Below are 24,918 nucleotides of genomic sequence, written 5' to 3'. Positions count from 1 at the left end.
CAGATTAGGGAAATGCAATGAATGCTTTCACAGGGACTTGCTTCTCTGGCTATTTGTAGGACTGGAACGAAATGACAGAGCTGGTCTCTTCCAATGGAAACTACTGCAACTACCGCAAGGCTTTTGCTGACTGTGATGGCTTCAAAATTCCTATCTTAGGAGTCCATTTGAAAGACTTGATTGCTGTCCATGTCATTTTTCCTGATTGGATAGATGAGAACAAAGTTAACATAGTGAAAATGCAGCAGCTTTCCATCACCTTGAGTGAACTGGTTTCCCTGCAAACTGCTTCTCATCATTTAGAGCCCAATTTGGATTTAATTAACCTGCTAACTGTAAGTATTGAACATTTTTCAATCCACTGCCGTGATTCAAATGTTGAGTGTCCGTAGGAATACTCATATCTATAAAGTTAAGTGCATATTTTAATCTCAGTTTTGAAAAAGAAAAGGGAAAAAATACAAAACAGAAACAAGTTCACATGAAGTGTTAAGAAAGTCAAAGAGTTTTAGTGCAGTCGTATGGGATGGCTGGAAGCAGCAACAGAATTGTTACAGATTACCTCTTTTAAGAATGACAGAGGGAGGGCTGTATTTATGTTAGAAGTAAAACTCAGTTCTGACTACTTCGGATGGAGGTTTATGTCTCCTCTGGAACAACTGGGAGACATGCTGGCATCAACACGTGAGAGAAATTCCAGCCTGAGCATCATTCCAATTTGCTCCCCTGTGCTTTCCTTGTGACACAGTTATCTTGAATAAAATGTGATGGATTTATACTGGGACTGATCAGGTACAGAGCTTTACACTAAGGAAGCTGACAAATATGAGTCTGAGCTTGGAGAAACCAAGCTGGTGTGGATATACCTATGGCTTCACTGTGATGAGGGCTGGGAAAGTTTGGGGAATTTGGAAAACCTCCTTCAATTGTGCCTTGTTTGGAACAACCTGGGAACAAGTCTTAATCCTGATTAGTGGGACAGGAAAGAGCAGGCACCAGATGTTGAACCTGCAATAATCCTTTGACTTAAATTTTGAACTCTAAAGGCAGATATTTACTGTCTTGTTTTGTTTTCATAATGACTGAGAGCTGCTTTCTTGTGACACTCTTTCCCTTCCTGGTCATTTCTTACAAGCTTGGCTTTGAATAGGGGGAAGTGGAACCTCAGGCTTTAGGGAACTGAGCAATAAAAAAGTGAGTCCAAAAGGATAGAAATTAGACAATATGAAGTGAGAGATGGAAGCTGAACTGCTGCTACCACTTTCATTGGCTGTTCTCTCTTCTTGGTGACAGCCTGTTTCCCAAAAGGAGCAGAAAGCTAAAGATTTTTTAAAGACCTTGCAGGTCTTCATACATTCATCATTGTATCAGCCTGAGCTCACATAATGCATCTGGTTTTCCATTTTTAAATTTTTTCCTTGTTTTCTTTTTTTTTCAGCAAAATGACAGGGATTTTATTTGTATTTTTGTATTTCTTTCAGTGTACTCCATTTACTAGGAGACGTAATGGAGTACATGATGGGTACTCTCTCATTTGTGATGCTCTGATGAATTCATTCATAACTCTGCTGACTTTGTTACAGTTGAGCCAATCTGATAAAGTAAAAAATGAAGCTGCATTCTGAAATGTTGATTCCAGACCTGATCAATGGTTATAAATAAGGTAGACAGGTGTGAGGAACCAAAAACCTTTCCAGGGTAATTCTGTCTTAACAACAGTCACTGGAAATGTAGTTGTGGATCAAGCAGGTTTGTGTGGGAGTATTGATTTAAAATGGTGACTTCTGGAAAGGGAAAAAAAACCAAATTTCTATCAAAAGTTTCTGGAACAGAATTTTGATACATACCATATTATGAATATTCTCATTTTTCTTCCTGTATGTAGATTTTGTCTTTATCAGTGTATATGAATACAATACCTTTTTTTTTTTTTTAATGCTAGTCTCTTGAATAGAAATAATGGATTTATATTGTAGATTAAATATTTCTGATGATCTTTTTGTTGAAAAGAAAGTTTTAAATCATTGGCTGAGTTCAGAGAAAGAGGACAAGAAAAGGGTTGCAACCCAAAGCTGACAAGAGCTGACAACCAAGAACAGTTGACCTTGCTATGTGCAAACGTTCTGTTAGCAGATTTGGCCTCCTCTGCTGCCTACATCATCTTCAGTTTTCAGAGCGTGAAGAATTAACAAATCCTTTTATTGCTAGGTCTTATCTCTCTAATGTCAACTGTAAAATTTTTTTCCATCTTTACCTTATTTAGAGAAACTCCCTTTCAAATCTAGTAAATGAATATAAATGTGTGGAATGCTTTCCAGTTGTGTGTGAATTGGCTGACCAAACTGTTTCTCCCCTTCTGCTGTTTTGCCATTGAGCAGCTTTTATCTGGGCAAGCTTTTGGTTGCTCTCTTGTCCTGATAAGCAATGTGTAAATCCCTTGCCTGGCCTCCCTCCCTTGCAGTGTTGCCTTTTACACCACACTTAGCAAGTGCCTAGCCTGTGCTTGCTTGACAAGTCAATCACTGGGCTCTGGCTTGCTAGTCCAACAACTTGCACAAAAAGATAAAATGGACATTTCATGGGCATGTGGGAATTGGGAATTTGGCCCATTTTTTCCCTTCCTCAGTGGTAGAGTCCTATTTGCTCTAAGGGAGATGAGACCTTTCAAGTGGCTTGGAAATGGTGATGTTTGGGAAGACTTTGATAAGAACTATGAAGTAAGAACTTGGGTTAAATGGTTGGGTGAGAGGTGGGTAGTAAACTTCAGGCCAAATCCTCAAGGGGCTTACAGTCATTTTAAAGATGCTATTTTGAGTATAGACCAAAAGGGTTCTTGGGGAACAAGAGGACTCTTGGTTCCAGTGATAGCTGCTGAACTGTCAGCAGTTTGGAAAGTCGGTCTTCTCATGCCTTAAATGTCTGCACACAAACTTGGAGTCTGCTTTCACCCCTCCACCCCAGCTCATCTTTTTGTAAGCATAAAAAGTCAGCTTCTAGCTCCCAGAATTTTAGCTTTGAGCAAGCAGCTGAAAGAAGCCAGCATTTTGCATGGAAGTTAGCATGCCACAAACAAGGGAAAGTTTTGGTGCATGGACAGCAGGGACACATGCCAGGTTTACTGGCACAGGAGACTACCAAAGCTGAGGGGGATGCAAGTCCTGCCTTGGGCTGAGTAAATGAGTCAGAGTTACAAGGGCAAGTGAAAAGTCCATGTGTTACAATTCAGCAGCCAGTGAGCCAGAGTACATTACGGGAAGATGGACTCAGTTCTTAGTGCATGATTGCTCTTGGTCTGTGATTATTCCTCCTTTCCTGACTTACTGGCCACGCTTGCTCCACCTTCACCGAACCTTGTACCTGCTTCTGTACCACGTGGAGCTAAGATGTAGTGAAAGAGGACCTAAACACAAGCTTGGCAGTGCAGCAGAGAGGAAAAGCAGCTTTAAGTTTTGCTGTTAGAAAACTTATATTTAATAAGGATACTTAACCTTACCAGCTGTGCACTGGTTTGGTTTTTCTTCACATTGTGAATAAAAACCAGTGGGTACATGTTTCATCACTTTCTGTGGAATGGAAGTGGATCTCAGTTTCTCAGCTAGACCACAGTCTATGTGGTCTAGCTGAGAACTGTGTTAAAGCTTATTCAGTGCCACCATTTTTCCCTGGCTATTTTTATCTCTCAGTATCTATTTATCTAACCTGTTCTGAGACTATATGCAAATGACTGGAAAGCCCCAGGCATTTGTACAATTCGGTGAAGAGAATGAGAACTACCTAAACAATCAAATTGAAAGCCACCCTTCCTAACTTGTGTTCAGTAAGTTCCACTTAAAAAGAAAAAAAAAAGTCATGTGTTTCTGATCACTCCCCTACCTTTCTCAATGCCCCTCCAAATTGCCCAGGAAAAAAATAGGACAGCAATGATAGTCAGGTTAGGATAGAAACTGCCACTGACTGTGAAGCTTATTCTAGGAAAATCCATGTCATACTTTATTTGTTGTAGCAAAACTTGTAAATAAAATATAAAATTAATGCTTACATAACTGCATAATCATCATGCTTGTAATTTTTGTACTAATGTATGAAACTTCTGACCTAGACAAAACTTGTCCACTGCGTGCTTGCACATTGTGCCTAATGAAGTTATATCCAGTGCTTAAGGTGATATAATTCAGGGAGGGAGAGATACAAGCTTGCTCAATAAATACTAATCCACTTCCTTTCCCAAATCCACACCCAGCTCATCTGGCCTGCTGAGAAAACTGTGCTCTTTCACAGGAACCAGACAACACCTTTTGAAGTACCATTTCTGCTCTCCCAGTATGACAGGATGGCATCATGCACTCCAACAGAGTGCTGCTTATATTATGCCACCAAGGAAGCTCAGAACACAGTCACTGAACATCTCACCACATGAACAAGATTTATTACAGGACTTACTGGTTCAATTTTGTCTTTGGGACAGGCCCTTACCTAAGCCTGTGACAGCAGCATGCTGGCTGGGTAAAGGAACCTGCAGGATGCACAGCCTTTCACTGTGCCCTTAATTCCAGAGTGCAAAAGTCAGCAATGTTTCAGCTAGACAAAATGAATAATGTGATCTCCAGACTTCTCTAAAGCCATGTGGTTGCTTTGGGAAGCTATCTTGGGAAAGGACACAACTTGTGTCTTACTCATCACACAAAATTGTGCCTAAAAGAGAGTGGTTCCTAGAGGTGGTTTTGCAGTAGGTGTCACTGGTCCTGCTTGCTACTTACTTGGCACTTCACATTCTCTAAAAATAACCTTCTGTGACAGTCATTTAGTCAGTAGTAATTCTATCTGTCTGCTTGGGAACAGCAAAAAATCCTTTTAACTCAATCTTAGCTTAACTGGGGATTTGCAAGGCGGATGATAACTTCCAATCGTGTCAGTTCTTCAAAGCCAGTTAATGCAGGAAGATGGTCACAGGAAACATGCAATGTTTGTTTCCTCTCATTGTCAAACATTAGCTACAGTGCTGATTACCTTTCTCCTTCATCACTCCAAAGGAGGAGGAGTTCACTGCAGACATTGATCAGCGCAAGACCCCAGCTGCCAAAATAACAATGGATTCATCCTACTTTAAGTATATTTATGTACCTTTTTGTGTTTCTCAATAAATCCTCCAGGGAAAAGAATGAGAACATGATAGAAAAATCTTTCATTTCTCTAGAAAGAGCTGGAAGGCAATTTGCCTGATTTGCTGAGAGGTGACCAGGAGCAGGCCAAGCTGGGCTAAACTGGGACTGCTCTCAATGGAGCATTTTCTGCATCACCAGCAGTGGCAAACCCAGCTTGCCTCTCCCAGGCCTCTGTCTGCCCAGGGCTTTCCAAAGAGGCATTTGCTCTAGAGGCTGATCTTTGTAGAAGAGCTGCACTACTATGACCCTTCTTGAGGAACAAAATTTGACCAAAATAAAATCTGAAATCCTTCCAGCCTAGCCCCTCTACAACTACTGTCCTGAAGTTTTTGCATTCACCAGGCTGCTTCTCTGAGATCTCTCACGAGCATTGAGCTGCTGGAAGAAAGGGGTTTGTGTAGGGGTGGTCTTTGGAGCCCATGTCCCTCTGTGCATGAGATAAGCATGCAGCCCCTCTCAGCCACGGGGTCAGGCTTGTGCCAGCCCTCAGGTGCAGTGACACGAGCAGCAGCGTGTTCTTCACCAGCCTGGCTTGCGTTCACTCTGGGCAAATCCACTTCCCCAGCAGCTGCACGAGGCTTTGGCATGTCTCCTGAACTCAGAGTAGCAAAATGTTGTGCTTGCCTTCAGTGGGAGCTTAAAAGCCTGTCATATCCCACCCAGCCTAGTAAATACTGCTGTTTTCCATTCTTTCTCACATATAGCTGTCCCTGGACCTCTACCACACTGAGGATGATATCTACAAGCTCTCGCTGGTGCTGGAGCCAAGGAACTCCAAATCTGTACGTCATCTTTTACTGCATTTTGACATGTTGCTTATTTTGTCTGCATGCAGTTCATTTAATTTTTAAATTACAGTTAATGTGTTTCCCTATTCATATGTACATAAAGCTTTTCAGTGTTATATTTGTGTCGAAAACACAGGAACTATTTGTAGGTTTTATTTATTTCTCCCAATACGCACCTTTATTTTAGTGCATGTTGGGAGAAATAAATAGTGGAACATGCCAGATGTCACTGTTGATTATTTTTCAACAAAACCTCTGCAGGTCCTGGAAAACAAAGTTCTGCTTTAGATATATAATCATTTATAAGTTTATATAAATTATTTCTTGTGCGACCCTTAGCTGATTTTCTGGATGCTGGTGCAGTTACACAAAACAACACTGAGTTAAAAGGTTTGTTTAAGGCAAGGCAAATAATTACTGTAGTATTTTAAAACTGTTTGCTTAGGTATAATTGGCTGCATCTTGGGCTCTCAAGCAATGTTTAAACAGATGAGAATAGATATTAATATTTATTTGGTTATGTGCAACTAAGGATAATGCTGCATTCAAGCTCTTTTTTTTTTTTTTTTGAAAGTCAAAGGATACAGATAAACCTCATAATTAATAGTTATTACTCAGTATTATTACTCATAATTAATAGTTGAGTTCCACTTCAAGTATTAATTATTCACTTTCTTCTGCTGCCAAAGGTTGGGGACTCTGCTTTCCTCTGTGCATTTCTTCAGTGTATCAACATTCTTAATACCTTTCAAATCCAGCCTGTGATGCTCTCAGGCTGAGCCCTCTCAAGTCTGACAGCAGCAGAAGCTGAGAGTGGCTGGAAATGCTTCACAGGGGGTGAGAGCAGGGTTCAGGAGTCTGAGATAATGCATTCCAGTGTTTTTAAAGGTTTTGAAGCATTCTTAAAAGCAAGCAAGGAAGCAGAACCCTTTAATTTCCAAGTATAAGGCTTCTCTAGGGTTTAAAATTGTTAATCCCTCTTGGAGACCAGTTTGAGGACTATGTGTGTGCTCCCAATGACGTATCATGAGCAATGATAAGGAAAGTGATGAATATTTCTACAGTCAATACTAGCTCAGCTTGAACACTTGAAATTTCATTACTGAGTCTCCAGTCCTTGTTGGGTATGATTTGACCACAACAGGTCCCTCATGCTCTCGTTACTGCCAGCAAAGTTGAAATGTCACAGCCCTACGCTGCGGAAGGACGGACGGACCGCTACTGTAAATGAAGAACATTATCACATTGCTGCTTTGCCCTCAGGCCTGAGCTTTAAGCAAGACAAAAGCAATATAAACAATGCTGTGAACTTTAGCAGTGCCCAGCAGCTGTGGGAGACTTCTGCAGGAGGATCAATGAACAGCCAGTGGCACTGAGCTATGGCAGCACCCCGGCGGGTGAGAAGCTGCAGCTGAACGGACAGAAGGCGCACGATTTGAAGCTTATTTCTCTTTGATGGAGTGCCAAAGCACACAGGCTCCATTACAGGGGAAGGAATCTCTAGGGCTTTTGTATGTGGAAAAATTTGTCAAAGGCAACGTGACAGCATAGTTATGTCATTCCATCTGCTCCTTGATTTATTGTTATGTGGGTACCACTCCCGTGCAGGTGCACTCTGCAGGAAATGCCTCATGCTGATACAATCATTTTTGAGGCAAAAGTGGAGCTGATCTGTTAGCATATCAGTCTGCTGTCAACAGGGACTTCAGCAAGACTTTCCTTCTGCTGAAACTGGGAGGAAACCCTTCAGTCAGTACAGCAGCCTTAAAAAAACTCTGAGGAATGACACCAGCTGTAGTATAGCACCTCCTTGTCACAGTGTCCCGCTTTTCCACAATTATTAGTGATCTTCTTGTTAGGAGTTTTCACTGATAGAGCTATTATCTAGAGGACCACTCTGCCTGGTGCAATTATACCACTGATGATGCACTTAGGTATTTTTTTTCCAATCCAAAATACATAGATGTTTGCAAACATCTGAAAATGTCTACAATAGTCTACAATACCATGGTCCCTGTGATGGTGAAATAAATGGGAGATACAGTCAGAATCACAAACTGTATGGCCAGATACAGTGTTCTAGAATGTTTAATAAATTCAGCTTGATAGTCTCTGGACAGCCATTTAGCAACTTTGCTCATAGGATGCATTTCAAATACATAAATAAAATCACCATTGTTCATTTGAGTCTATGAGTGCAATAGAAGAACAAATAATTCCCTTTGGTTAGTGGTGAGTAACATGAGGATTTCATTGCAACCTGTCAAAAAAACATAAAAATTGAATGAGACTTCAAATGAAATAGCCCTGAAGGGAGAGGAAGGCTACAGTGAATTCAGTCTCTCTCTGCCACTGCTCACTCAGACCAGCAGATGTTAAAAGCTCCTTGAGAGGTCTTGCTAGTCTAGAACCACACTGACACTTTTAATACAGATGCTTTTGGCAGATAGAGCTGGATGTTCAGGCTCACAGTACTTCTTATGAAAATTGAATTTTGTTGACATAGGGGTGTTTTCCTCCCAAACTTACTTGTGCACATTTTTATGAGTTGAAATCTATCAAGGTGTTGATAAAGGCTAATGTTCTAACACTTGAAAAAGGAAAAGCCTAATTAATAAAGCAACCCACTGAACAAATCCTTTTTTTCTTTTCTAACCAAACACAGTAAAATACGAACCTGTGACCATTTCTCATCTGGATGTCAAAGTCTACAACACCATTGCTATACACAGTGAGATGTGTAACATCTTTACATGTCTTAATTGTCTCCCTTTCAAGTCACACCAATTCAGACGAGACAAATGAGACCCAGATTCTTTGCTCATCAGCTCCCACAGGGGCCTTCTGAGACTGTGGACCCTTCTGACCCAAAACACACTGAATTTTTTCCACTTGACACAGCTTCACCTGCTAGATGTCCAGTGGCAGATGCAGGGAAAGGCTAGTTTGTCATGCAGCGTTGTCCATGCTAACTGGGTTTTTTGAATCCTTACCTGAAAATATGTTCAGGTTTGTCCTCTATTTTCTACTTGAAGAATCTGAGCTGCATTCCAGAGCTACTCCCAAAGCACTGTAGTGGTGTGGAAAGGGTCAGGTTGTGAAGTCTGCGCATCCAGTGAGCTGTCAACTACTGTTCTGTCAAGACCAAGACATTTTTAACATAAAATAGTCTGGCTGGTGTTATCTGCAGAACAAGTCAAAGGTTAAAGCCTTTCTACTCAAGCTGCCTAGATGAATCAAGCTGTGCATCCTGGCACATCTCAGCTGGAAGCCAGCAGGATTGCTGAGCACAATTCTGCCCAGCTTCTGCATCCTGCTGGTGGCACACAGAGCAGGAGCATGAACTTATTCTGGTTGAGGCAATCCCTCCAGCAGGGAGTTGGGGCAGACTGTGGTGAGCTCCTCAGAGGTTTCACAGGGGAGCAAAGCAGCTTTCTGGGATTACTGATTTCTGATGCTCACTGTGTTCACAAACCCTACCCGACCCTCCTTCCTTCCCCCTTCCTTCAAGTCTCCTTGCTGTTGAACCCTCTGGAGATGTCAGTGAGGAAAAACTGCTTGGGTTTGCTTCTGAGCTGCCTGGGTGGTGGCAGTGAAGCTGTGAGGGGGGGCACAGAGCCTGACTGAAGCTGTGAGTGAAGCCCATTAAAACCTTGCCTGATGCTTTGCTAAGCACAGTTTTACAGCACGAGTACTCCAGCAGTTTGCTGTTGTAGCTCTGATATTTTGAGCTGCTTTTACTGGGAAATTCAACTACTTAATTCAGATTTGAAAATCCTTGTGTTCTGATCCATCTCTCAGCAGCCTACCTCCCCCACCACCCCCAACAAGCCAGTAGTGCCACTGGAATGGGCATCTGGAGTGGTACCTAAACCTGACCCCACAGTCATCAACAAGCACATCCGGAAACTGGTGGATGTAAGTATTTGGGACATTACACTGGTTTGAGAGAATGGAAGATTTGATATTTTCATCATTATAATCAACTTCAAGCTTCTAATGAGGTTGTTATAGTTGGGGTAAATTTCAAACATACCATAACAAATTTGAGCCATTACTGATCCCTTCAGAAATATTTATTTTATTCCTGCAGTCACCGATGGGAGTAGTAAACAGGTTTCTGGGTGCAAAGGAGCAGACTTTCAGAAGCATCCAAAACCTGGCTGCTGTTTAATAGGTTTGTCTAGCAAATATAAATTCAGAGTGCAAAGTTTAGTTCCTGCAGCTCTGGCCACACAGTTCGTGTCTGGTAACAGACAGCTGAAAAGAAAGCAGCTCAGAAACAAGGTCTCATACATTAACAAGTCCAGTGAACTTTTCTGGAAACTCTATTTCTGGTTTTCAACTTGCTGTTAGTTTACTGTCCAGAGCATGTTATGCATGGTAAAGATAGCGTTGTCTGGGTGTCACTTTAAAAATGTGGACATGAGGTCACACAGAATTAGAGCTGAGATCTTCTAGCTCCAGTTTAGAAGGTGATGTGTTGTGCTAGGCAATGGAAACAAAGCTAAACACCTCCAGATTCCTTTGGAGACACTGAACTTTTCTTTCTCCTTTTTACAAATTAATGTCTCTCTGGGAGGAACTATTAAATTCTGATTTTGTTTGTGTTACAAATCACTAATTGAGGTTATGTTGTTATGATAACCTAAACAAGCTCTTCAGTTCTCTCACCCAGATTTCAAATATAACTTGTTGTTTACTTTTTGTACGTGACCTTTTTTAAAAAAAGTTAAATTTTATTTCTACTGTGGGATGCCAGAAAGGCACATGCTGTTCCTGAATTGCTTTTGTCAGTGCCATATGTGTTGATAAAAATGACTCCACATCCAAACCTCTCTTTGATAGCTTGTTAAATAGGAAGTCTGCCACAATTCCTTAATCTTTCCAGAATGTTCCGAGTGGGAGTTTATGTTTGTTCCTATAGTTGAGGGAGTTGCACTTCTCCATTCCACAATTTTGGCCTGGTTCAGGACATGTGATTTGAGTCTGACAGGATTAAAACATGGTTTGGGGCTTTTATGGATACAGCTCACTAAAGGCTCACACCGCTCTACAACTGTTTTCACTTTGCCAGTATTTGTTGTTTACTTGCTGCTTTGAGTTCTGCTTTTAGCCATTGTTTTTATTACAAAAAGTGTTGAATACTACTTGGGTTTGTGTTTTAGTTCCATCTTTTTGATGGTTTTTTGAGGTCTGCCAGTCATTGCTTACAGTCATCTCATAGAAATGGGTTTCATCAGGTTCTTGTTAAAAGAGATGTAGCGTCCCTAGTGACAGGGGCACTCCAGATGCCTTTCAGGGGTCTCAGTATATTGATGTAATGTCTTTATCAACAACATTTTCATCTAATGAAGGAGCCTGTCCTTCCCTATGTGCCTCTCAGAGAGCCATGCTGATTTCAAGACTCAAGGTTTTCCCATCAGAATCACACGTAGCTTTAACACCACGGACGTTTGCACATCTCTGCAAACAGGAAGACAGAATGCATTGACTCCTTAGCAGCCAGGGAGGGCACCCATCACTGGATGTGACCTTTAAATTTGATCCCATGCCTGTTCTTTCCTAGTGCTGGGTTGGGGTGGGTTGATGGAAGAGAATGGTTGTTTGACACAAATTGCTCGTGATTGGGGTGCCAAAATATTAGTCAGCAAGATAGATTGAAACAGTACAGTGGCAGAGCAGAGGTGACCACCCAAGAGAAAAACGAAGCCAATGCCATCTGAAATACTCATGGGAAAGCTGCTGTTGTTTTTGTTTTATTTCTTTTTTTTTTATGATTAAAAAGTATACTCAATGAAGCAAAGGGAATATTTCATCACCTGGGGCAGAATTTTAGTGACATTTCCATCAAAGAAGAAAAGTAAAGCAAGAATAATTATGTGTGAAGACATGTGGAAGATCATCACTAGATAAATGCTGATGTCAAGTTTCCTTTAAAAATCAGCCATTTTTCCCATGGAGTCCAATAATATGCATATTGAAAGACTAAGGAAAATAAAAGGAATAAAACAGATGCAACAGAGCATCTGAATAGCTGACTAAAACATTAGTTTACATGTCATTATATTGTTGAAGAGGCTGGTATAGACTCAGGATAAACTAGATAATAGTACAATAATACCTTTTTTTTCCTCCCTAGTCTGTCTTTAGGAACTACGACCACGACCATGATGGTTATATATCTCAGGAAGACTTTGAGAGTATAGCTGCCAACTTCCCCTTCTTGGACTCTTTCTGTGTACTGGACAAAGACCAGTAAGCTTGGATATCTCTTTGTGGTGGTTTTTTCCCCTTTTCCTCAATTTAAAAATTCATAAAATACATATATTGAAGAAACAGTGGCTCCCAAATTTCTTGTGTCTGGCAAGATTACTGAAAGCCAAATTCTGTTATCATTTAAATTCTTATACTCTAGTCAGTTCTCTAAGTCCTAGGTTGGAGTCCTGCTTTACCTGGTAATTTAAAAATCATTTATGTAATAGCTTCATGACAAATTCCAGCTGGGACTGAGTCAAAACCCTAGGGCACTGTGAAATTACAGTAGAGATACTCTATCCAGACCAGGCATCAGACTGATGAAACAAATAAGCTCTGTACAGCACATGGGAAATGAGTGCATGTAGCAGAGAGGGGGTAACAAATACTCTAGAAGGTTTATATAACACCCATTTCCTAGCCAGTTGGGCTTGATTATTCTTGTTATCCAGAATCTCTTTGACTGAGAAGGTTGGTGGCCAGCCAGAGGCATAACCTTGTTCTGTGTGAGCAGTAAGTCAAGTTCCTCCATTTAGTGGCCTGGTCTGTCTCTCATACCACTAACAGGTGAGATAACAAGGGTCAGTGTTACTGTTTAAAGAAAGATAAAAACCACAAAGGCTGTAAGGGCTTTTTTCCTTCCAGGACTGTTGCAGCTCTTTCAAAGGATGTTCTTTGTGTGCTGCACGCTTTCTGCAATGAGAAAACCCCAAATTTTTCAGTGCCATGAGTAGTGACAGACCTACTCTACTTTTTATTTCCCTTACAGAGATGGTCTTATAAGCAAAGAAGAAATGATGGCTTACTTTCTGAGAGCTAAATCACAGTTTCAGTGTAAAATGGGACCAGGGTTTATCCATAACTTTCAGGAAATGACCTATCTTAAACCAACTTTCTGCGAGCACTGTGCAGGATTTGTAAGTATGATTTTTTAAATAATTGCATATCTTAAAAACAACTTTTAGCCTTTAATGTTTGTGAGATGGAACTGGCTCCATGCATTGCTAAAGAGTCTTAGCCAAATAATATCTCATGGCATTCAGAAGCACTAAACATTTACTCATGTCGTAGCTGTGCTATCCAGTTTTGATTTAGTGGTTTCTGAAAACTGACGTTCGTAGGAATTTCTGTTGGGGGGGGAACAATTAGCTAAAGGATGTTAGAGACAATATGAATAGTCTAACTTGGTTTATCTTAAGTTCTTTAATTTGGCTTGATTTCCCATGTAAACAAGCTCAAGGGAAAATAGATGTCTGGAGCAGAGGACGTAGACGAAGCAAAAGCTGTTCTTTCTCAGGAAATTGCACATGCCAACCTAGATATGTTCATAATTCTCTGAATGGCTGTAACAGCCCTAATTTTCCCCCTTTTGAATTAACAGATCTTCTAATTTGGTAAAGAAATCAAAAGTGCTTCCAGCAGTTCTGTACAATAAGAATTTTTTAGAATTTATTAGTTGGAGGGGTTTTCTTTAATTTGCTTTTACTCTCAGCCATAACCTACCAGTTGTCACTTACTGGAGTGCTCTCTATATATCTGGGAAAGGATTGGTTTCGTGGACATTTGTGTTGCTTGTAAACCTTCTCTGTTTTCCACTTCAAACTAAATGTAGTAAAGAATCACTATGATACAGAAGTTACTTTAATGGACACACTTGTCTGAAATCAAACGTCCACATTTAGACAGCTAAAGCAGTAAGGGCAGAGGGCCATGTCCTCTGCTTGTGTGTGGCTCCCATAACAGGCTGTAAACTCAGACCCTGTCCCTGCTCTCCAGAACAGATCTGCCTCTGCACTCAGTGTAACTTTAGTCCATGATCTTTTCCACTAAGCAATGTTTCTTCATGGCTGAAAGCACCAACAGCAGCACTGCAGAGTGCAAAAAAATGTGCCTCCTTTCAGCCCCGCCCTGGCGCTCCTGCTCCAGCCCATGCTCCCATTTTCCACTCACTCCTTTTGCGACGTGTCAGTTCTGTCTGGGCGCTTGCAGCCCCTATCGCAGCCGCTGCCGCTGATTAATGCCACGGGCAAGAAGGAATTCCGCCTGTTTCCGCTGGAGCTGCAGAAGCCCTGGCAGTGACACGGTCAGTGCTGACGTAGGAGTGTGCTGGTGGGTCTCGAGCTGACAGCTCCAGCAGACCCACGGGGCAGGGGCAGCCCCCAGCCTGAGCCCATTGCTCCAGGCTGCCTTGGGAAGACGTCATTGTGTCCGTGACACTCGGTGCGTGTTTGGAAGGCTTCCATGGCAAAGCAAGGCCCAAGGACTGCCCTGAAACGTCCTCTCCTGCAGATATTTTTCTCCTACATCAGTTTTTTAATTGGCCATTGTTAGATTTTTCACGTCTCCCTGATTACATCCAGGGCAGGAATGCAAACGAGTAAGGGGTTGTACAGGAAATGGAAATAAGGTCATTTTTCCTGTCAGCTCACTGAAGTCATCGTCATTGTTCTGTGGATGAGCTGGACTGATAGGACAGCAACCAACTACAGGATTTGCTGCATATTTGTTCTGCATTTCAGTGCCACTCATCCACGGGTGAAACCTAATCTCAAACTGATGCACTGATTCACAGTCAAAATAATGTGCACTGACCATGCAGCAGGGTGAATTGACATGACAGTGCAATGCACACAGTTACTAGAATGCTACAAACGTTGAAGGTCAAGCTAAGACCTAATGCCAATAAGCAGCACAAAGTTGATATGCCCGTGGCCAGTCACAGTTCCGTCCCAAAGCCTGCATTGCCCCACGTGGCAGGGTGGGTGACCAGCCTTCCTGCTAAGCTTTAGAATCTGAGTTTGCACAGATCCTCTTACCGTGGAGCTGGCTCAAGCCAGCTTTGCAGCAAAGCTGTGTCAGACACATTCAAAGCTTTAGGTCCGAATTCATGACATGACAATTCAGCTAAGCTTCCACTGAGGTGTGTAACCCCAACAGTGGTGCCAAATTTGAGTGGGAGGAAGATACAGAGACAAGAAGGTGAGGAGTGAGGAGAGAGGTCTTCAGTGGGAGCAGATTAGAGCTTAAATGACAATCCATGTCTCTTACAGGGATCCTGTAAAAGAAATCTGGGAATATAGGTCATCTCTGCTCTTTCAGGAGGGACTGGGGTGCTCCCCAGTCTCTGCCTGAGCACAGCAGCTGTATTCGCTGCGCACAAATATTAGCAGCGAGGCATTAGCAAGAAAAGAATAAGTCACAGGCCTTCTGTGGACCCAGCTTCCACTGTTGTCCTTTCTGTTCTTTTGTTCACCATTCCTCTACCTTGTCTAATCTATTTCTGCTCTCTCCAGAGCCCCATTTTTGCTTGCTATTTCTTTTGTGCAGTGAGTGGGGTGGGGTTTTCTTTCACCCAGGATCTTTCCATTGTGTTTATTTTACTCTTTCCTTTGTATTCAGAATGATCTTCATTTCTTCCTTTTGAACCTGTCTTAAACAACCATATTCACTCCCTGCTCTTTGTGCATGGTACTTATAAATCTGGTGAGAAGCCACATGCAGTTTCAGTTGCCTGGATGTGCTCACCCTCTCTGGTGAATGAGTTCAGGAAAAATAAACACCAGAGTCCCCAGTTTTTTTCCTTTTATGCTAGAGCTAGAAAAACCGCCCCTTCCTCTCACTGCCTCTCAAGAGTGGAAATGCTTGTTTTTATAACGCTGTGGCTGTAGATACAGTGCTTCTGAGTACATAGAAAACAATTTACTAGGGAGTTTCCCTGTTTCCAAGCAATCCTGCTCATGTGGCAGTGAAAGCTTCCCAAAAGTGGGACCACACACACTGGCCCTTGGATGTTTAGCACTTGGTATTTGCAAGTGTATGTTGACAAGAACAGCTTCTGAGAGAAGGCAAAGATGGAATTTAGTGGCTTTTCTGCCTGTTTCATTCTTCATCTGTTTGGCCTGGGGTTTTTTTAAGGTGGAAAAGGCAGGTGCACAAATCAGATTGATGCGGCTAGGTGTGCTGGGAACCAATATGGGAACCAAGAACCTAGTTTTTATCCTCAATAGTCTTTTCTTCTGCTCTGTTTGAATGTTTTGGGTCAGTATCTGGATGTATCTGGAGAATGGATGTACACAGGAAATTCTCCTGCAGATAACATTAAGGGAGCCTAGAAGCAGAATGTTTTCACTCAGCTTGATACGATAGCACATTTTAACCCATTCCTGTAAGCAAAAGTCATCTGTGTCTCTCCTTCTCTGGTAGTCAGTAGTACCAGAGTAAGTAAGTAGCAGAAGCAAGGGAGAAGCCACACAAGTCTTATCACAGCTAGAAGGGGAGGTCTGCCTGACAGGAAGGGTGTTAAGAGCAGTTGTATCCTGTTTGTGCTTTTGTAGCCATTGGTACTTCCTCATTGTGACCTTGTTTTACTTCCAGATTTCTTTTCTGATTCCTTGACGTTCTTTTGTCTTTCTTTGCAGCTCTGGGGTATAATCAAACAAGGCTACAAATGTAAAGGTAAATAAATACTACAAGGATTTTTTTCAAGCTATGGGTGGTGGGTTGTAGTACTAGTTGGTCAACCATACCTTTAACTGAAATGGCATGTGTTCAAACACATCTTGCATCTACATTTGGTCCATGAGCAGTGACTGCTGGCACACTATGAAGTTTCACTGCACTAGAATGCACATTACTACATTAGAATGCAGCAGGAATGCACAGATTCTGTGAGATAAAAGTCCAAAGCAGCCCCTGATTCCATGAGCTGGAACTTTCTACCAGTAAAGACCTTGCAAATTGGAAAACCAAGTGTTCTTGTCCTAACACTGATAGATCCTGAAATATATCCCCTGAGACTCGGGTCAGAAAAAAGTCTGCTAGCAACAGTTTCTACATCCATGTACATCCATGTGCCTGTAGTGAAGCCTACATGAAATTTAATAGTGGCTGCGCTAGAAATAGAGAAATATTTTATTCCTAGACTGCCCAGCAGATCTCTTTGCACGTTCTTCAGACATTCAACTCATAAAAAATGCTAGAGCTCTTACATCTCTCTCATTTGCCTTCATAAAAATACTTAATTTCTTATGCAGTACTTGTGCCCTATTAAGCAGGTCAGACCAAAAAGGGCATTATAGAGGTCCTCACTGGCTTTTAAATCCTGGACCTGTTTATTTCTCAAGCAGCCCAACTCTGGCTGAAGGGCACTGTTGATTTTCATAGCTGTAGCTGCCTCTCAGTTATCCAAAGGGGAAGATTCACATTTGCACTCTTTTCACTTAGTCTTACACAGACTCCAAGGAAAAGGATAAAGAATTCACAGTAATTTTTTTTAGGATACACCATACTCCTGTCTCTCTCTCTCCAGCCACAAACCTCTCTTCCTCAGAGTGGGATGGGAAAAATGTCCATGGCTAAATCAACATAAGTAATTCAGATATTCCTGATTACTGTCATCTTAGAAGCTTTGAAAGGGCTGGTTGCAGTCTATAGTTTTACTGGTAGGATGAGGAAAGGAAGGTAAAGTTTTGTCAGACCAACCTGCAAACTCAATCTGAGATCTGAAAGTTGAGCTTCTGTCCTGCACCACCGCCTGTAGCAGTGGCCCAGTGGAGACTGAGCAAAAGTGGTTCTGTAAATTCAAAGTTACAGGCAATGAAGCGTGAAAGTAGGAGAGCAGAGCTGCTCCCTCAGATCCTGCAGTGGTCAACAAGTGTGAGGGTGCCTTTTGTTGCAGCAGCTACCAGCTGCTCTGTGTTTCAGCATCACTGCACTGTGACACCCATTAGGAATGAACTCTGCCTTTAGCACAGAGCTGTCATCCTCTCTTTGAACACAGCAGGGGGAGGGAGGGAGTTCTTCTCCCAGGTCTGCTGCTTACCCCAGCACTTGAGTAATGAGATAAAAGCTAGACTGCATGGTCTGCAAGTGATAGAAGGAGCCCTGAGAGATCCTTAGTGTATCTGAGGGAGTGTGTTACCTTTGAGGCAGAGAAGGCCAGAGCTGGGCATGGACTGCTGCATTCCTCATCTGAACAAGGTGTTGGCAGAAAGCAGGGCTCTCACCCATCATGCCAGCGCTGCTGCCCTACAGCAGAGCCATAAATGCTTGATATTTAAATAAATTAAATAAACCTTGACAATGCTCACCCAGAACAAAATGCTGGGCTGTGGAGCAGCAAAAGAGAAATAAGGGAGATGGGAATTTTTGAACAATGGAAAAGGATACAGAGGAGAGCGAGATTGTGTTTGGGGCACATTCTCCACCCTTCGGCCCTTTCTTGCATATAAGATCCATACTTCAGCCACACTTCAGAAAAATGTACCTAGTCATGATGTATCCACAGTGATTTAGATCCCAGCAGAGGCTTGGAGTGAAGAAAAGACTCAAAAAGTCTTTTCTGAGTGGATGATACACTTCCACAGAGCTCATTCATGTGCTAATGTTGCTTACTGAGCTACTTAGACTAGTTTTAACCTACAGTAGTCTACACTGAGCTCCAGCAGTCCTTCCAGATGCTCAGGGTACGGATTCTCTGGTGTCTTCTAACCAAACCTATTTACTATAATGAGCCCTGCTGGGTCAAATAAAAGCCAGCCAAATAAAAACCAGCACCCTTGGTGGGACTTACGCAGTGGAGCAGAAGTTTTATGTAGGGCATACACAGGATCATATCATTCCACATCTCTTCCTTGAGACTGTTTTATGATTAAAATATCATCTTCCCTCTTCTCTTCTGCTGCCATTTTTCTACTAATGGCTGTCATGGATATGATCCTTTTTTTTTTTTGTAATGCCCTTCACACCAAATGATCCATTTCTGTGACGCCCTTCATAACTTTTGTCAAACTTTTTGTTCCTTCCAAGTCCTTTCTTGGTATCTGTCTGCTAATGGCCCTGAGGGATTACCAGATAGTTGTGGCTTTCCATTTGACGACTTGACAATTTATTTTTTTACAGATTGTGGTGCCAACTGTCACAAGCAATGCAGAGACCTGCTTGTGCTGGCTTGCAGGAAATTTTCCAGAGGAACTTCAGTAGGCAGCAACCATGGGTCTCTTCCTAGCAGTCCATCTCTGCCTCCAGGTGAGAACAGTTTTCCTCCTGTTTTAAACCATTTCTGGAATCCTCTCTAATGACCAGTGTTCTTGCTGCCATTTTTAATTTTTCCTTTGTATCAACACACAAAGCAGCACCCGTCCTTTTTGCAGCACTATGGCTTGTGTTCAGTCCTCAGATTACAGCATCCTTTTCTCCAGTGATGGCTTTAGTATCCTGTCTAAGGCTCACTATCCTCCTTACTGACACCCCTATCCCAGCTGAAAAGAAATGAAATGGTGTTTCTCCTTTTTTATCACTTAGGAGCAAAGAGACATAGGGCACAATTGTAGCACTGTCTTACCCCCTGAGCATGCAGATGGCGAGACAATAAGATCTGTGCACACAGTGTCAGAAACAGTTTCCAATCTGCGTATGGATATTGATAATTATAGCACTGCTTCGTACAAGGAGTTACCTCCCCACCCTCCCCCACATTTGTTGACTTTTTGTAAAGACCTTGAAGCAGAATACTTAAACAAAACAATTCCACCCTCTCTTTCAGTCCAAGATGAAGTATTTGAATTTCCCAGTGTTGCTGCAGAACACCAGGATCTTGATGGCAGAGCCATCACCCTTGTCACTGGCTCTTCACGGAAAATTTCCGTGCGGCTGCAGCGGGTGACCACCAGCCAAGCAACACAGACAGAACCACTCTGGAATGAGCCAGGTTGGAACGATTCCGGTTCCCACACTTTCCCCAAAATGAAGTCCAAATTCTACGGAAAAGCTGGGAAGAACAAAGGCTTTGCAAAGTGGGAGAATGAAAAGCCCAGCATGCAGGCTGATGTAGAGCTAGAAGCTGAGGCCCCACATGATATACAGGATCACAATGGAATAGAAACTCTTCCAGAAACACAAGAATCCGAGGTGAGTTCCAGAAGAAGCCAAGACAGTTTAAAGTCTGCTAGTCTGAAGTCTCATAAGGTTATTTGATGGATTTCAGGGTGCTTTTTCATTCAAATTTGTCGTTGCTTCTTGCACAAGAGTCGCTTTCAGAAGAATGCTAAGTCATCCATAGATCCCTGTTTTCTACCTGCACTACACGTGTGCTATGACACTGTAACTGGCAGTTTGGGTTCTGGTGTCAGTATGTGCTTTTTAGTAGTTGGTACTTCTTATTTTGAAAACCATCAAAGTAGCCTGGCTTTTTTACTTTTTTACAGTAGCTACTTTTTTACTTTACAGGCTAGAATTAAGGAGGAAGTTTTTCACAGAAAGAGTGGTCAGATACTGGAATCATCTGCCCAGGGAGGTGGTGGAGTCACCATCCTGCCATGTGTTTAAAAAAAAGACTGGATGTGGCGCTTGGTGCCATGTTCTAGTTGAGGTGTTGGAGCATGGGTTGGACTCGATGATCTTGAAGGTCTCTTCCAACCTAGAAATTCTGTGATTCTGTGAATGTCTGGCCACCTTCTGTCATGTTGTACCCTGGCATTGCATAGTTCAGGGCTCCATGAGAGAGCAAGACTCACAATTACCATTCTGACAAATACAGGAATCCAGGGCTGGGAATTGATCTGATGTCTGTTGCTGTCATTCATAAAGTTTACACTTCCAAAGCTTCATGCTTTTATCGACCATCTCTCCCAGCATGTAAATGCTTATTTTCTTCTGCTTGCAGGATAGCTGATTGCTCACCCTGAAGCACAGAAAGCTAAAGATGACGACTACAGCAAGTGTTGATGGACTGTCACAGACCACATTTGGCCATAAGGAGTGTTCCCATACCTCATCCTTTTAAAGCCAGCCCTTGCCCTGTTTTCTTAGCTGAAAGGTGTTATAAGGCACTATTTATTTCCTCACGAGTAAGCCATTTTGATGAACATTGCACAGCCACAGCAGAACGGATCTCTGTGCTCAGTGTTTTCTTTTGTATGACTTCTGTGGAAACTTCCTCTACGTGCCAGCAAGGATGAGTTCGGCCTTCTTTAAATGCACTGCATCATTTCAGTAGGTCAGCCAGCAACAGCAACGGTGAGGACAGAAGCCAAGCATCCCAGTTTGTTCAATAACACTCCTTTCCCAAGGTTTGTCATGATCATTTAAGGAAAGAAGTAGGTGTGTGTGTGTGTGTTGATTAAATCTCAAACAAAAATCTCTCACAAAATACTCTATACTGAAATTCTTCACGCGCCTGAGGTTTTGAATTTAGGCCATGTTTACATTGCTGCAGTGAACGTATTGGTGTTCAGCACAGTGATATTGGTTCCCAGACTGGGGATCCTTCAAAGAAGCAGCAGCTGGCTGAGACTGAAGGAATTCCAAGACACTATGTGTTTTTCTGGTTACACCACAATGGAGAAGGGTCATTTTTGCCAGCACTGATTATGGTAACATTAGCATGTAATAAACACTTTAGTTTTAAGTGTGTGTGTATTTTTGTTTGTGTATGGATGTGGATTTGGTACTTTTCTCTGGTTAGAAAGCTGTACATGTTAAGACTAAATGTTCTGAAGAGCAATCGCCAAATCAGCAGATTGCTAAGGTAGGATCTAGCACCTGAATTATAATGGTCTGGTTTGAAATTTCATTTCCCAAACCATTAAGTTGTTGAAAGAGTACAGCGCTCATCTGGAAAAAGAGAGAAAAACAAAACACCACAAAGCTCAAACCTGAAAAACTGGCACATGTGTTAGTCTTCTTATCCCATCTCCCCACAACAACAGGGGTGGGGAGTGTGCATATGTAGCACACACTCTGATTTAAAACCCAGTAATAAGATGTGCACAAAATTCAAGTTATTGCACTCTTCAACTTGTTATAAGCTTTCAAGATGAAAGTAATTTCATAGACTTTCCTAACACAAAACTGACAGCTGCACTCCTCTGTGGTAATTTGACTGTAAACTGCACTGGGACTACATGATACCTGCCCAGGTTTGCATCTTGCATCCTACAGGTTTGTTTTCCAGCACAACCAGTAGCAATAGTAAATAGTAAATCTGCAGAGACAAAAAAAAACTTTAAAAACCATCCTCTTTACTGTCGTAAACTCAAGAGAAATAAGCACTGGTTTCAAACTAGGATGAGGGCCAGAAGCACACTTATACTTCTTATACTGCTGTGGGCAAAGAGCAAGGAAGCATTAGCAAAAGCCTGGTGTTGGTTTCCTGTGGTGGGTCAGCTGACGGGTCACAGCCCGCTGAGCGCACTGCTACCCTTACAGCGCACGGCTTGCTCACAGTGAAAATGCTGGGCTGGAGAATTTGAATAGAGAAATTTGGTTACCATCCAGGCTGTTGATGGATCTGTTGAGATAAGCCTCTTAATGCTCTATAAATGCAGGAGTATTCATAGGAGTTCAGGAGCAACTTCATTCTTAACATCACATAGTTTTTACCAGCATTTAGTCTGTAGATCTCAGCTCATTTCTTGCAGGCTTTTAAAAGTTATTTGTAGCTCTTGACTTATTCATCTCATCAATAAATCTCTTGCAAGCCTGCAAGCTTCAGTCAGTTGTATGCTTACCTCAGCAGCAGTTGCAGATCAAGGATAGTCTGCAGGCTCAGATCCTAGTAAGCAAAATACTGCGGCCCTCAAGGACAATCACTAAATCATTAAGGTTGGAAAAGACCTCCAAGATCAGCAAGTCCAACCTTTGACCAGTCATCTTGTCAATTAAACCATGGCACTAAATGCCACATCCAGTTGTTTCTTGAACACATCCAAGGATGGTGACTCCACCACCTCCCTGAGCAGTCCATTCCAATGCTTAACAACCCCAACCATGAAGAAATTCTTCCTGAAAGTCTTAAGGAACAGGTGAAAATTTCAAGCACCTGCTACAGCTGGAAACCCTTTGCTTCAGGCATTTAAGGAAGGGGAGCACAGAATGTGTTGCTGGCAGTAAGTGATCATAGCCATTGAAAACAAGAAAGACACTGGGTAGAAATGCAGCCATTTTTCTCACAACACCCCTCACTGCCCAAAAACGAATAGATTTCTCTTAGACAATGTAATTATTTATTAAAAAAGTATTCACAGGCTGTTTACAGAATGTGGATCTCCTAGTTCCACAATAAGAATCTGACTAGGGAGAGCTCACAGGGCTTGAACAAACATTTTAAGACGTTGCTATGAGCTTCTTTTGGGTTTTTTTTTTTCCCTGTGGGGAGACCTGAATATAGAAAATTTAGAAAATCTTTTTCTGAACAGGGTAAAGACTTTTCTTCACAAAAACAATTTTACTTACCCAATCTAGGCAAAGGAACAAAGAGTTTTTTGTTTGGTCTCTCTAACTTAACAAAATACAGAAAGCATCAGCCATCAGTTCCTGCCTGATCTATGTGTCTTTGCTGGTCTTGGTGAAATCCTGCCTGCTAGAAGTACAGCAATTCCAGGAGAGTGTCCAGGAGAAAGTGTGTCATAATGACAAGAATGCTGGATTAATGAAGTAGCTAAAGTCAGATACAATCCCAAATGATGCTGGATACTTCCACCCCATCCATTCTCTCCTGTCTCAGGATCTTTTAAAATAAATGGGGGGAGACTGAGGGATTGTTTAAGAAACAAACTCTCCAAAACACCACACAGTGGAAAGAAGGAAGATTATGTCAAACCTTATTTACAGCTTTGTCTGCAAATGCCAAAGAATACAAGCAATAAGAGTAGGTGAAAAATGCAAGCGCTTGGATAGACCCTGTAAGAGATTGTTTGGCTGTTTGAGCCAAACCCACTAGGACTTTCTGTGCTTGTTTAAAACCTCTGCAAAGCCTCATGTTGCACATAAGGGAGCTTCAGCTTTGCTTCCAACTTTATGGAGTAAAGTGCTTGAGTGCTTCTCAAAGAGTCAGGGGGACATCTGGCTCCCTCAGAGGGAAACACAAAGTCAGGTTTGAACCTCAGCTCTCTCCTCTGCTCTAAACCTCCCCAGAGTCTTGCCCTCCTCTGCCCCCCACCCCCAGTCCTACTCAGCTTTTAGGCTTTTAAAGAATAAACCCAGCTTTACAAAGAAACATCTTCCAAGACAGAAGCTATCTTCTCAGAGGCACCTTCCTCAGGCAGGTGAAGGGAGGGCAGGGGCAGGGAGAATATGCTTGCTGAGAGAGAACTAGTCTGAGGCATGGATTTTCCCCAGCTGGGAAAGGTGAACCATTTTCCTTTCAGTACAGCAGATGAGCTGAGCTGCAGAGCAAGGTTAGGGGCAGCCATTGCCTAAAATTTTACATTTTTCCAAAATTAAACAGCCTGTCACCCCTGTGGACTGTTGCTCAAGGACTCCTCCACAGAAGTCAAAGTGAAAGCAGGCCCTATGTGCCCCCCCACCCAAGGTCTACCTCATGGGAAGCCCAGAAGCCTTTGGCTGAGCAGCCACAGGAGGATCCTTGCACCCCTGGACACTTGTTCTAGAAGATTTAGGTATCTGTATGGGAAATACAGATTTCACATGAAAGAAAGCTGCATGTGAAGTATATTGGACAGAGGCTGGAAAAAACCAACAAAACAAAACAAACCCCACCAAAAACAACCAACCCAAAAAACCCCAAAACAAAACAAACCCAACCAAAACCAGAGAACAAATAACAAGACAGACAAAGAGTAAATGCAGGAAGAGCACACTAGAGACCTCTTTCTCTACGTGGCACCAAGGATGGAAGGGGATCCCAATAGAGATGGGAGGAAAGGAAGGAAAGGAAGGAAAGGAAGAAAGGAAGGAAAGGAAGGAAAGGA

The 24,918-nt window shown here is 42.2% G+C and overlaps 1 protein-coding gene across 5 annotated transcripts in view; it reads left to right on the top strand.

Moving 5' to 3' along the window:
• Positions 1–21,614, top strand: part of RASGRP3 (RAS guanyl releasing protein 3) — a 58,797-nt gene extending 37,183 nt beyond the window's left edge. For 4 of the 5 annotated variants that reach the window (XM_059841310.1, XM_059841308.1, XM_059841312.1 and 1 more), the window contains 9 exons: positions 60–335; positions 5,867–5,944; positions 9,752–9,868; positions 12,093–12,208; positions 12,978–13,125; positions 16,627–16,663; positions 19,109–19,234; positions 19,752–20,116; positions 20,871–21,614. In XM_059841310.1, the coding sequence (XP_059697293.1) occupies positions 60–335; positions 5,867–5,944; positions 9,752–9,868; positions 12,093–12,208; positions 12,978–13,125; positions 16,627–16,663; positions 19,109–19,234; positions 19,752–20,116; positions 20,871–20,879 (1,272 nt within the window). In that variant the 3' untranslated portion in view covers positions 20,880–21,614. The remainder of the gene's footprint in view (positions 1–59; positions 336–5,866; positions 5,945–9,751; positions 9,869–12,092; positions 12,209–12,977; positions 13,126–16,626; positions 16,664–19,108; positions 19,235–19,751; positions 20,117–20,870) is intronic. The other variant, XM_059841309.1, reaches the window with a different exon arrangement.
• The last annotated feature ends 3,304 nt before the right edge of the window (positions 21,615–24,918 follow it).

Source organism: Haemorhous mexicanus, chromosome 3 (assembly GCF_027477595.1).
Source record: "Haemorhous mexicanus isolate bHaeMex1 chromosome 3, bHaeMex1.pri, whole genome shotgun sequence".
In the NCBI taxonomy this organism is placed as follows: Eukaryota; Metazoa; Chordata; class Aves; order Passeriformes; family Fringillidae; genus Haemorhous; species Haemorhous mexicanus.
Note: the sequence above shows the minus strand (reverse complement) of the source record. Positions and strands in the feature narration are given on the sequence as shown.